Raw genomic sequence first — 12,484 nt, 5'->3', positions numbered from 1 at the left:
GCGCGGCGAAGGATGATGGTTACGTTGCGTTACGCCACGTCACGCGCGTGGGCGTCATGACACCACTGGGATTGGTTGTAAATTAGAAGACACATGATGAGGGTAACGATGTCAAGTTGCCAATGGATATAGATGATTACTGTGCGCCTTTATTCCCCAACGAGCCTCAACATTTCAAGACCGTCTTTCGACAGAAAACCCGTGCGGCTGAGCACCAAACTCCTCTGTCCGCATGAGGTAGCACTCTACCGCAGTCTAGCAGATTGTCATGTACACAATGTGACGTTGTGTTCTCAAGTCAGCTGATCATTCGACGATTCAGAGCAGCCTGTTCTATCCGGGATCCTCAGCACCGTAGCATGCCCAATAAATCTAGTAAGCCCGAGGCTTACCTTATACACATGTTGTGGAAGATACTACTTAGTCACACGGCCAAGGCCAGAACTCGATGAGTATGTTTGAACATCGTCTTGAGGCCACAACTTCGGTTTGCGCCACGTGGGACTTCAAGGTTCGCCAGCCCGTATACGAGATGGTTGAATGATCAACGCTCTCACACTACGGCATTGTCCAACCTTCCAGGATATTGTATCGTTATGCCAGAACCTTCAGAAAACCGTGAAGCAAGTGTCGGCCTCGGTGGGGCTACATCCTTCTTGGGGAGCTTTTTGACCTGTCTGCCGTGGTTCTCATGGTGGTCGAAATGGCTATGCCGACGTGCCTTGGGGAAGTTGAACCTTTGTGCCGCATTCTCAATGTACTGAGCGGACGGCTTCCGAGTTTCGGCCAGGTCTGCCTCGAAGTTCCGCCCCGGGGCCTGTGTGCGCGGCGCAGGGTTGTAGCCGTCCAGATCAATCGAGATCGCCTCTTGCGATGCAATTCTTGCGTGCGAGCCCTTCCTGTCTAATGCAACTTTGACCAGCTTGCCGAGGACGCCGAACTCGAGCTTCAGCTTGATGCTGTATACCATGCCCTTGAACGTCGTCTCCACCTGGTACATATTCAGGAATTCGACAGTCAGCAACGCCACGTCCAGCACGATGATGAACACGTTGATGCTCAGCAGTTCCCACATGATCCGCCGGGACTCCTTCTCGTAGATCAGCTGCAGCATCTTGCGCACCTCCCACACGTATACGCCCGAGATGAACACTTCCTGGACGGAAAAGGCCGTCATTTGGATCTTCTCAAAGATCGTGTATCCCTCGACGAAGGCACCCATGTGCGTGTTGGAGCCCCAGGTGAACACGGTGGTCGGGATGCAGAAGACGAACCAGTCCACGATGATGAGCCATAGTATGAAGCGCAGCAGTTGTTGGTTCTGCGTGATCAGGTGCAAGCGAGACCAGAGGACGACCGACTGGCCTGGAATCAGGACCATCCAGCTGATATTCAGGAATGCCACCGGAAGCAGGGTAGGAACCGTATACGGCAGCGAGACCTGTTTGATCCAGGCGCCGATGGCGTAGGGGATGATGCTGATCGTGCTGATGAGAAGACTCCAGAAGTACACCCCTGAGTACTTCTTAAAGACCAGGAAAATCAGTATGATGAGCTCAATGGCTGTTGCCCATGAGATGGCGGCAAAAGCCGTCATGGCCTGGATAATCGTCTGGTCTCCGCCGCGGTAGCCATACGTGATCCCATTTCCCGGGTCGAGCTCCTGCGTGTCATTCATCGCTACATTCGTGTTGATTTGCCTATCAGAGTTCGGGTAATATCGAGTATGGATAGTCGTCAAATACTAGCTGCCTCTCAATCTCTTCCGTGTTGCAAAGTAGAGACCGTCAGCAGAGCATGTTGCCATCACGGCTCTGAGTGTCGGTATGATGTGACTTCTCTCAGTCCGATGGTCTTCCGTTGACTTATCTGTGGTTCGAAAGCCTGATCAGCCCCGTAAGACACCTCGTTCAGAGTGCGCCAATGCGGCACCGCAGCCTCGCGACCGGCGTGTGGGCAAACTGGACTGACATAAGCGGTCAGATTCATGACAGTGGGTTGTGGCTTTTGCAGTTTGCGTCGATCTTTGTACTCGGACAGTCGGGTTTGTGTTTTCGTGACACCCGAGCTGATTGGGCGCCAGTGGTGATCAACATGGGGACCGCATGATGGAGCCTGACCGCTGTCAGACCCTGCCCGGCATGTCCCCCGTCATGATCGTACAATTCTCTTGGGCTGCATGCGGGGACTCCGCTTGGACCTGTCTCAACTATCTACCGTATGCACGTCGGCAAATCTCAGCCTCCCAAAATCAAATCCATTCTGACTGTCAACTCTGTCGAATGTCCTGGACGCCACTTCTTCACCGAAAGTGTAGAGCTTTTGATGAAGAACTATGGAAATGAACGAATTTACCCTTCGGTATAGTCGCTACTAAGTATAAACGCTCATGATAACGACCGAGTATAGCAATTGCCTTCTTGTACCAGTGTCATTCCGGAGTAATTCAGTTCTGAAGAAACTACTCGTGTGGAAAAAACTTCTCGGGGACTTTTATGTATTGAACGGTCTTCGCCTCCATGCAGAATACCCTCCGCACGGAAGCATGAAAATAATACATGCCGAAGACCCACGGGTGTTTCTATAATGTACGGCCGTATAGCACAGCGCATGCCGTCCACTGGAAAATAAGGTTAAGGAGTACTTCTTACCTGGCACGGCATCGCAACAGAAGTTAACTCGCATGACCGGGGGAAGATCGATCCGACGTCGAGTGAGTCAAAGTAGAAGGGCTGCGCAGGCTTACGTGCATCAGAGCGATTGATCTCAAATGATATAACATACTCGATGATCAACGAGAGAAATCCTATTAGTACAGGTAATATGTGACTAGGCAGCAAATTTCCTTGTCGAACACCCATCCCGATTCTCCGTCCTCAAGCAGCCCCAGTCCCCGCACTACCTGGGCCTCCCGGAATGCCGGGTTTGAGCCCCTTACTGACGTCGGGCGTGTTGTCGCTCATCTTGCTCGTCATCTGCCGCGTTGCGTCTCCCATGGCCTTGGTGGTTGCGCTACTGCCCTCGTCAGTGCCGCCGGGCATCATCGCGCCCATAATGCCGCTGGGCGTGTCCTCCCCCTGGTGACGCATCCCGGTTGCTCCTGGCATGGACTGCTCGACCGGAGCCCTCCGGGCCTCGACACCACCCCCACTGCGGAGGCCTTCCTGCGGGCGCATATCGTGCGCCGCGGACTCGCCACCGGTAGCGGTGCTCCCCTCCGTTGGTGGATTGGCGGACGACGGGTGGCCCGCCGTCGGACCGGCTGAGCTGTGCTTGTGCGGCTTGATGGCATCCTTGAGTTTGTGGAGTAGGGACTTGTCCGACTTGTCCTGGTTTCGGACGTCCTCAGGGTTCTACTCTGGTGTTGGCCTCTCTTACAAAGACAGTGGACGAACGCGGATGGAGGAGGGTTCTTACATAGCCAGCGCCTCCGCCTGTCGACATTGGTACGGTATTGGATAAAGAAATCTAGCTATTCCTTGGTGATTAGCAGGTTTGGAGATGATCTAACTCGTAGATAGACCGGATGTGCTGTCAAATGGAACACAATCGTCTGAATAGTTCAAGAGGGGGGCTCTTGTAATGCCGTTAGCTAACCGAGTTGGAGATGGAGGGGGCGATACGCAATTACGTCGTTTGACCGCGGTTTGAGTTTCGACATACGTAGGTTGCGTGTCATTGTCAGATGCGAAGGCTAGCCTAACGCCTACTTCAATTGAGTTCCCCAAGGTGCTGGGTGAGGCAATCATAGCCATCTTGGCCCGTGTCCCTTGATGGGGTAGGTACTGTCGCACTCTATATTGGACATTGGCTGTCAGACCGTTGGCTATAGTCCCCCACGACACTTTTTATCAGCTGATAGTGTCAATCCGGTTGCTTAGGTGGGTACCACGTAGACGACACAACAAGTTTGGTCTCTACCGGGAAATCAGTATACAGTTGCTGCATGGATTCACACCAAACGAAGAGACAACAGGTGTGTAAAAGCACACAAAAACTAAATTTTCAATAGCACGCCATGAAGGCCGAACCACAGCCGTCCTCAGAAGACCTAATGGGCGCAATGAATAGTTTCACGCTTGTTACTCATATTAACCCGAGAGCATTTTGATATTTCAGGTGAGCCATTATTCATCCAAAGCTGTATTGTATCTGACCGAGGGACGTTCCTGCTTGCCAAATTCATCGATCCGTTGAAGAGTCAATACACAACATATTGATACAGCAACCACACACATGGCACAGATGACTTGGCGTGGTCAGAGCCGAACAAGTAATCACGACTAAGGATTCCATCGGGAGGTGTTGCCTCTACTTCCCAACAATGGTGAACGACGTTGCTTTAGACGTTGCTTTGCTCCTCGGGCGTCCAAGCCGTGATCCACTTGGCAGCGAAAATCAAAATCCACATGCCGTACCAGGTAGTGAGGAAACCGGTGGCGGACCGGGCAAAGAAAAGGATGAAGATGAGGCCAATGTGGATCACAGCGGACCCGAGCAAGAAGACGTCAAAATGCCAGCGGTTCACGGAAGTGCCCAGAACGCGGCGGCTGCCCTTGGCCTCGGCGATTCCCACCAGGCACCAGGCGATGAAGAAGAAGCCAAGGACGGTGAAGACGATGCCGATGACGAAGGCGCCAAAGTGGAAGCCGTAGAGGTTCAAGATGAGGCTCATGATGTAGGTGAAGGTGCGTACTGCCAGCGTAACCCACATGCAGATGCGTCGCATGAGCAGCGCGTGGTCGCCATTGGTGTTGAGGGACCAGGAGGACCAGTCAAAGGGCCAGCACTGCGGATGTCAGCCTCAGGGTCAGGAATCGTCTCGGCAATGAATAAAGCATCGCAACAGCCTCCAGGCCCGCCTCTGGGAATGCACACAACGGAGTCTGGTCGAGATAGTTCATCTAGTGGCTGGCACTTACAAAACGTGCTCCGGGACATAGACGATCATCCTTGGACTTCTGCGGCCGAGGCGGCAGAGTCTCGGGGAACGAGGACGGCTGAGATGCCATGTTGTGGAAGGGCGTCCGTGTCTGGCTTCTCTGGGGCGGAGGGTCCTCTACATCGGGTGGGATGATATCCCTATCTGGCTCCGTGTTGCCCGGAGGTGTCAACTTGAACTTCCACATGGCTGGCGACGTCGGGCTGCTTTGCTAATGGACACCTGGCGAGTCTTGCTTTTTACTTCTCTGGTGAGACCTGGTCGTGATAAGTGCGGCTCCGAAAGGGCTGCTTTGCACGTTGGCCCTTCCGTATCGTTTGGTTGCCAGAATCGCGGCAGAGTCGATGGTACTGCCCAAGTTCTCCGTGAGTTCTCGCCTGAAGTTGACTTCCCGCCAAACAAAGAGTTGCTAGGAGATGAGGGCAGGCTGTAGCACATTTTAAGAACTGCACAAGAGGTCCTGCATCTAGGACCCGTGGCGCAGCGTCGTCCCACGGGGGCTGTTAGTCTTGACGAAGGATGCGACTTGCAGAACACGGCCAATCATGTTCAGTCTCGCAAGCGGGTGGCAGGGATCGCTACAATGCTCCAGGGGGAATGGGTATAGCAGTGGTTCCACTGCTTAAGCTGCCTAGGTGTTGGAAGTGGCTTTGCGGCTGCTTCCGACTAGCAGGGTAGGAGTATCTTGTGGGGCAGGTTCCCACACCTGGGACTCTTCCAATTGCCTTATGGAACTACGCCTATAGAGTTTTCGCGACTGTACTTGACTTCCCATCTCGTATGCGTATGGGAAAGGTCTGATCAGCAGTTCCGAGCTCGGAACTCTGTTACCTTTGCGGGGTCGCTATTCGACATGCCAATCATGAACATCATGGATGGATCTGTAGGGGTAGGGGCGGCCAAGGGCCAGACACCTAACCGCATGGTCCAGCGGCGCAGCTCATGGGCCCCGGGACTACACTGTACAAATGATATGACCTTCGATCCTTCGGCCCTCTCCTGCCGCCCACCGGGCTCTGCCAGTTGTTGCGGCTTATTAATAGCAACCGGCAGCATTCTTAGTTTCACTTATGAGGCCTGGTTTGAAAACAATAATCCACCAACTGGCGGGTAGTAATAACAGCGGAAGCGCTGCTTAGGAGAGGGGGGCCATGTATCATGGAAATCCCCCAAAGAAGTGGAAATAGTGGCAGGGACATGTTCAGCACAACGAGCTTATCCTCCGCAAGTACGGTCTCCTCATGTAGCGCTTGCGCGACAGGCGACTGAGATAACCTCTGGAATACCTCAATGCAATGCAAGGCTATATGGGCTAGAGAAGCACAATGGAAATATGGGGTATCATTGTTCGTCAGGTCATAGACTGCTCAGGCCGTGGCGTCGACCTCCATCGCGCTGCCTCGTGCCTTTTCCATCTCCTCAATATGACTCAGTATATCGGCTTTCCACCGGCGATAGTCCTCCCGCTTCTCGTCCGTCATGACCCACCGACTTTGCAGCATAGTGTCGCCTCGCTGGATCTGAGCCTTGGAACCGCTGCCATGGTCGTCCGCACCCGCCATCTCGAGGTCCCTGTCACCGGCAGCGTGTGTGGAGGCGACCAGATCATCGATGCCTGCAAACCAATCTTCCTCCTGCCATTGGCTCTCTTTGATCTTGGCCAATGCCTCGTCTACGGCCTTTGGTGTGGGATTGGACCAGCCTTCCCAGAAGACTTCTTCGTCTTCTCTTCTGTGGTCCACCTCGGTCCTCGCAGACTTCAATGCCCTGACGATATCTCGACGTAGCGCGATATATTGGTCGCTGCTGATCTGCGCCCCGGTCTCGAGGTTGGCGATCTTCATGGCCACCATGAAGCAAACAGCGGCCAGGAGCGGAGACAAGTGCTCGGTGACCCAGGCATCTCTGTTGCGCTTGCCGTGTGGAACGACTATGGTCTGCATGCCGGCCAGAACTGTGCGGCCCATGCGTTGGTTGTCCAGCTTGAGGCACATGAATTGCGTAGTCGGCCTGATCCACGGAGGTAGTGCATCCCGAGCAGCAGCCGTACGGCCTGTTCCGGGGAGAACGGCCTTTCCAGTGGACTTTGTCGGAGTTCCATCTGCCTTCGGCCTGAACTGGGCCAGGGACATCTCCTTGTTCGGGGTAGCGCGGTCCCTGATCCTCTGCCCGGCCGCGCTCCCAAACACGCCAGTCGCCTCCCTAGCCTTCCCACTCGGCGTGCGGACCCTGCCGCTCTTGCCAACCGAGGCGGCGGGCAGGATGTGGTCGAGATGGGTATACAGACGCTTGTAGATCCTGGGTATGACGGGCGGGCGGGCCTGGATGGGTGGCAGGTCGAGGGTGGTCTTGAGGCGTTCGCAGGCGAGGTGGGCGCAGGCGTAGAGGCGCGCTACCTCCTCCTCGGCCTTGAGGGTGCTGGCATTGTGTCGAGAGAGCGAGAGCAGACTCGAGGCGTACTCGAGCAGCGGCGGGGGCAGCGAGGACGCCGACGGGAGGGTGGGAAGCAGCGAAAGGAGCGTGGGCTCGAGGGAGCGTGACATGATCGCTTGCTGTCTGTAGTGGTGGCAGCACAACGGAGGGAGTGCCTTGCCTTGCCTTGCCGTGTCGCGTCGTGCCGTGCCGTGCCGTGATGTCGACGCGGGCGTGGAGCTTGCACAGACGCGGCAAGCTTTAGCGGACCGACGCTCTGCTCTGGAACTCCCCGGGGGGTAGTGGTGTGTGGCGGCGGTGGGGGTCTCGGGCTGCAGCTGACGTCAGGCTACTGAAGGAGAGAATATGACACAGTAGCTCTGCCAGCGACATTTCAGGCTGTGGACACGACCAACAGACGGACAGGATCGCTCGTGAGAAACGCGATATCCAACACCATGATTCTAGGGATGGTTTGGGTAGCCCTGCGCTCACCATGGGCCTCCAGCGGCCGTTCGAGTCCTCCTCAGCGAGCTAATAAGCTATGCGCCTACGCGATAGTACGGTAGGCACCTAGGCTGCTAGGCAGGTGGGTGGTTCCTGTGGGTGGTTCCTGTGGGTGGTTCCTGTGGGTGGTTCCTGAGTCGAAGATAGAGGGCCCCCGTCCCCCGTAGCCTTACTCCGTCCGGTAAAGCCCACCCCACGCCGCATGCAGTCCAGTCCAACCAACCCCTGTACCATAGTGTCTCGCCCGTTCTAGTGGCCCGCTTCCCCTGCAGCAGCTGCCGATCAACGTGCCCCCGGCCGCCGTGCTGTGCTGTGGTAATCCGTAAGATACTGGGTCCAATCTCATCGAGGTTGCGCAACCACAGAGAGAACCAGAACTGGACTCGACGACACTTCTCCATCTGCTGCTCCTCCCGGCGATTCAACCGCCCCCCATAAAGAGAGCGCAATCGAGACCCGGGGATCGCGCCGTCACTGCTCCAGATTCCATCCACACACGATGCGCTCGATAGCCGTGATAGCACTGGCGCTGGCCAGCAAAGCCCTCGCGCACGGCGACCACGGCGGATCGCAGAAGCCTATAGTCGGCGAGAATGCGAATTGGATGACGAAGCACATGGCCGGTGAGTCGCCTGACTGCTTCAACCGAGGATCGCCTGCCCGTTGTCTGTCTCGGGCGGTCGCACCAGCGGCAGACACAAAACCCCCAAAACTCATCACATCCCATTGTCCGCACGTCCGTCGCCCGCGCAGAGCACGGCAGACAGAGCAGAGCAGAGCAGAGTGACTGACGTGAATCCCCAACAGAGGAACATCACATCTCGGACTTTGACGCCTCCTCCTTCTTTACTCTCCACGACTTCGACGGAGACGGCCGCTGGGAGCCCGAGGAGATCCTGCGTACCTACGGCATCTTCGACGAGTCCAATGCCAAGATCACAGCCGCCCGCCGCGACCAGATCTCGCGCGAGATCCTCGGCCTGATCGACAAGAACGGCGACGGCTTCGTCGACCGCTCAGAGTTCGTCGAGTTCATACATTCCGGCCGCACCCTGCCCGACATGGGCACCGGCCCCGGTCACCACGGCGACGACGAGTACGAGTACGAGATCCACCACTGGGAGAAGTACCACGACGAGAACACCAAGCTGGAGGACCTGACCCACCCCGAGGACATCGAGCACTTCCGGAAGCACGAGCTGCTGGAGGAGGCCGAGGAGCGCCTCGAGAAGCTGAACCGCATGAGCATCGTCGAGGAAAACATCCCCACCAAGTTCAGGCGGGCTGGTCCGTAAAACGAGCGTTCAACGCCATCCGCACTCGGCAACGTAGGGCCATCTTGGCCTTTTTAGGATACATATACGGCTGGCCGCTTCCTTCGTCTCACCAGAGAGGGACCCTGGTGCAGCACTCACCATTTATAAGGGTGTCCACGATACGAGGGCAACGACCTTGTACATAGTACCTCCTTCCCTAGTCAAGGAGCAGCGCTGTACAGTTGATGAGGAACGACATACACGTAGCGGGACTTGTCTGGCGGGAAGCTTATGGCTGGTGGTCCCTCCCTCATGACAATATTCATGACAAGATGGAGGATCACCTATAAGCAGCATATTATTACTATCATTATAATTACCTATCATAATGTACAATCGACGACTAATTGAACTAGCCTTTTGCATGTGTCGGATGTTTTGCGACTCGACCCATCCCAGTCTAGGGGTCACTTGGGACTAGCCGTCTATCTGGACTTTTCCTAAGACTCGTATGCCGAGGACTTTGCTGGTGCACGGCGGACGTTGGCTTCAAGTTGGTCTTGACGAAGTACGACTATAAACGTACACGTCAAACACGCAGTGCCAGACCCCAGGCGCAAACGTCTTGACAAGCTCGACGTGTTCAACTGATACATCCCTCGAGTGGTCCCCGCCCTTGTAGCTCTCAAACAGTCTCTGTATCTCCCCTTTCCGAGCCTCGATGTCGTTCACTCCGACGTTCTCATGTAGATGCAACCAGGCCTTGTCCGCCCCCTTCTGCCTGGCCATCTCCCACGCGTCTCTCCATACGGGCTCGCTCGTGGGCAAGAAACCACAGTTGACATGCAATACCTCAACCGCGTCCTTCACATCACCGTCGCCTCGCACTTCGCTGTCATTCTCGAGGGCATCCACTTGCGCAAGGCGCTCCCTAGCCTTGGCATTATCCTCCAGAAACACGACAATCCGCTCCTTGCCCCGTAGTACCCCGCGCATGTCGACACTGGACAGCTCCTCGCCCTGCAACACGCGCACATCCCACCCGTTCCCTATGGCGCCTCGTCGCAGGCCCTCTACGCTCCAGGGGTTCAACTCCCAGCACAAGACGCGCAGGCCGAGCTTCGCGTACGAGAAGACGAAGTAGCCGATGCCGGCGTAGAGGTCGACGGCATACCTGTCCCTCAGCTCGCTGCTCTGTGCTACCCTGTGCTGAAATTGCGATGGCCTACCCACGAAGTCGGAAGGAGAAGGCGAGTGGAAACCCAGTAGCCTCGCCTTCTCGCTGATGTTGCCGCGGCTGAACATGGTCCAGCGCGGCGCCCACGTCTGGTAGATGCCGTTCTGCCGGGTCGAGACCCAGAACGCGGCGGCGAAGTCCTGTAGCCCGGGGGTTGCACCGCCGAGCCGAGCAGCGCCAAAGTCACCGTGCAGCACCCGCAGGCCGCTCGGGCTGCGGAGCACGTTCTCGGTCTCCTCCGCGTCTTCGGCCCCGTCCTGGAGGTGCAGGGGGATGCCCTCGTTGGCGGCCAGGTGCGTGAGCGGCGTCTTGTTGGAAGCGGTGCGGGAGATCTGGGCCAGCACGGCCGCCCAGAGGTCCGACGCCTCGGGCTCCGGAAGCGAGTTGAGGAATTCAGTCCATTGTGGTGACGAGAAGGAACCTGCAGGCAGCAGAACCATGGGCTCGTAGATGGTCCATCTTTTGGGGGCCTGGGATATCAGGACCGGGACGTCACGCTCAGGAGAAGGTGGGCGTTGGACCAAGAACGAAGTCACGGCCGCCTCGATTGCATTTGCAGCTTTTGGTTTCTTGGGCCTCTTTTGCCTGGCCGAGGATGCGGGTGTGGACATGATAGTGACCAGGGGAGGACCAGGGGAGCATGGAGGGAGGGCCTTGTTCTCGGTGTGGGGCAGTGAAGAAACGGGCGGTCTCGGGGTGAAGGGCACGAAGGGATGCCATGGGGGTCCACAATTGCCGCCCGGCGCATGGTGATAAAGGTCGGGCAAGCCGGGCGACAACGGGGCTTCCTCGTGTTGATGGATTCCCTCAGTTTGAACAGTGATTGGTATTCGTCTATAAGGTTCTAGATTGGCTGGTTTATATCCTTCTTCTCGGCTTTCTTTGGCCCCCTTACGTGCTCGATCAACCCCGCCAGGCACTCGTCAATTCAAGCGCCTCTGCAAAGGAGCCAACCTTGCCATCGATTGCGTAGCCTTGGGCGTGGAGCTTGCGACATTCTGCGTAAAGGTCCTTGAGCGGCACTGTAAAGGTCTCTATGAACTCGCCTTCCTCCAGCTCCGGTTTGGGGTTCCGATTCTCGGGCTTGGTCAGGTCAATATTCATCCGGATCATGTAGACGCAGGAACTGTGCGCGAATTCAGTCATGTAGCCTTCAAGTGAGTAAGCAACGTATATATCATACCTGGATGATGCAGGCGCTATACCGTAGTTAGCACATAGACCTTCACCAACCAATGACTAGCGATAGACTCACAGTTCCAATGCACAGGTCGTTCTTCAGCAATCACTGTGCCGACGAAGCCCGTCTCCTCCCTCAGCTGGCATTGTAGTGATAGGTCAGCTAAAGGGGCGACCCGCGGAAAGCATAGCCAGTGGAAGGGTTACCAACCTCTCGAACGGCGGCCTGCTCGGGGGTCTCGCCCTCATCGACCATGCCCGCCGGGAAATCGACTACGACCTTGCCTGTGGGCGGTCGAAACTGCTTCTCCAGAATCACTTCGGGGCCGTCCTCCTTGTCCAGGATAGCCAGGATCTGAATCGCGTCTACGGCGCTGGTCTTGGGCTTCGTCGGACGCCGCATGGCTTCCCATGTACGCAGTTTTCCGTTCTTGTCTTCATAGTTGATCCTAGGTCACACACGGATGAGCTGATGCTGGTATGGCCACCGGGTTGGTACCCGGGCAAGCGGCAGCAGGTACGGACTTGACAAGTTTGAGCCATTTGGAGTCTTTGGAGTCCTGCTATAGTGTTAGACGGATTGGGAAGTACGGACGGCGGAGAAGTAAGGTACCAATGGCTCTATCGACGTGATCTTAGCTGTCTGGTCAGACATTGTTGATGGGCGAGCCTGCAGGTATCAAAGTGCAGTGTTCAGTTCCTTGGACTGGGAACTTCTGCGCAGCAAATTGGGTGGGCCCAAGGCTGCTTTATGCGCTTAAAGGAATTACCGCACGGATACGAGCATGGAGATCTATAAGAGCTGCAGATTGTCGCAATCAGCTGATACTCTCACGAGAAAATCGTGTCAGTTTGCATTTTTCCGACCTGCTCATCCTATTTCCTACGATGACTCGCTGTAGCATTTTCCCCTTCAGATGCGGGGCATTGGGGCACTTGAAAACCAGGTCA

General features: G+C 56.1%; 6 protein-coding genes across 6 annotated transcripts; 1 reads left to right on the top strand and 5 right to left on the bottom strand.

The window, feature by feature from the left end:
* Positions 1-553: 553 nt before the first annotated feature.
* JN550_006948 (uncharacterized protein) lies at positions 554-1,678 on the bottom strand (the record flags this gene model as incomplete). Its single annotated transcript, XM_049318743.1, has 1 exon — positions 554-1,678. One exon carries the CDS (start codon positions 1,676-1,678, stop codon positions 554-556), a length of 1,125 nt encoding a protein of 374 aa, XP_049171183.1.
* Positions 1,679-2,876: 1,198 nt separating this feature from the next.
* Positions 2,877-3,444, bottom strand: JN550_006947 (uncharacterized protein; the record flags this gene model as incomplete). Its single annotated transcript, XM_049318742.1, has 2 exons — positions 2,877-3,353; positions 3,418-3,444. The coding sequence occupies 2 exons, from the start codon at positions 3,442-3,444 to the stop codon at positions 2,877-2,879; spliced, it is 504 nt and encodes a 167-aa protein (XP_049171182.1).
* An 898-nt stretch (positions 3,445-4,342) lies between these two features.
* JN550_006946 (uncharacterized protein) lies at positions 4,343-5,129 on the bottom strand (the record flags this gene model as incomplete). The annotated part of the gene is made up of 2 exons (XM_049318741.1): positions 4,343-4,789; positions 4,923-5,129. 2 exons carry the CDS (start codon positions 5,127-5,129, stop codon positions 4,343-4,345), a joined length of 654 nt encoding a protein of 217 aa, XP_049171181.1.
* Positions 5,130-6,309: 1,180 nt separating this feature from the next.
* Positions 6,310-7,485, bottom strand: JN550_006945 (uncharacterized protein; the record flags this gene model as incomplete). Its single annotated transcript, XM_049318740.1, has 1 exon — positions 6,310-7,485. The coding sequence occupies one exon, from the start codon at positions 7,483-7,485 to the stop codon at positions 6,310-6,312; it is 1,176 nt and encodes a 391-aa protein (XP_049171180.1).
* Positions 7,486-8,360: 875 nt separating this feature from the next.
* JN550_006944 (uncharacterized protein) lies at positions 8,361-9,156 on the top strand (the record flags this gene model as incomplete). The annotated part of the gene is made up of 2 exons (XM_049318738.1): positions 8,361-8,484; positions 8,669-9,156. The coding sequence occupies 2 exons, from the start codon at positions 8,361-8,363 to the stop codon at positions 9,154-9,156; spliced, it is 612 nt and encodes a 203-aa protein (XP_049171179.1).
* Positions 9,157-9,666: 510 nt separating this feature from the next.
* JN550_006943 (uncharacterized protein) lies at positions 9,667-12,188 on the bottom strand (the record flags this gene model as incomplete). The annotated part of the gene is made up of 7 exons (XM_049318737.1): positions 9,667-11,198; positions 11,275-11,480; positions 11,538-11,553; positions 11,610-11,673; positions 11,745-11,982; positions 12,059-12,093; positions 12,147-12,188. 7 exons carry the CDS (start codon positions 12,186-12,188, stop codon positions 9,667-9,669), a joined length of 2,133 nt encoding a protein of 710 aa, XP_049171178.1.
* Between the last annotated feature and the right edge of the window lie 296 nt (positions 12,189-12,484).

Source organism: Neoarthrinium moseri, assembly GCF_022829205.1.
Source record: "Neoarthrinium moseri strain CBS 164.80 chromosome Unknown scaffold25_Wmoseri_CBS_16480, whole genome shotgun sequence".
In the NCBI taxonomy this organism is placed as follows: Eukaryota; Fungi; Ascomycota; class Sordariomycetes; order Amphisphaeriales; family Apiosporaceae; genus Neoarthrinium; species Neoarthrinium moseri.
The sequence above is the reverse complement of the archived record's forward strand: the minus strand, read 5'-3'. Positions and strand labels throughout refer to the sequence as shown.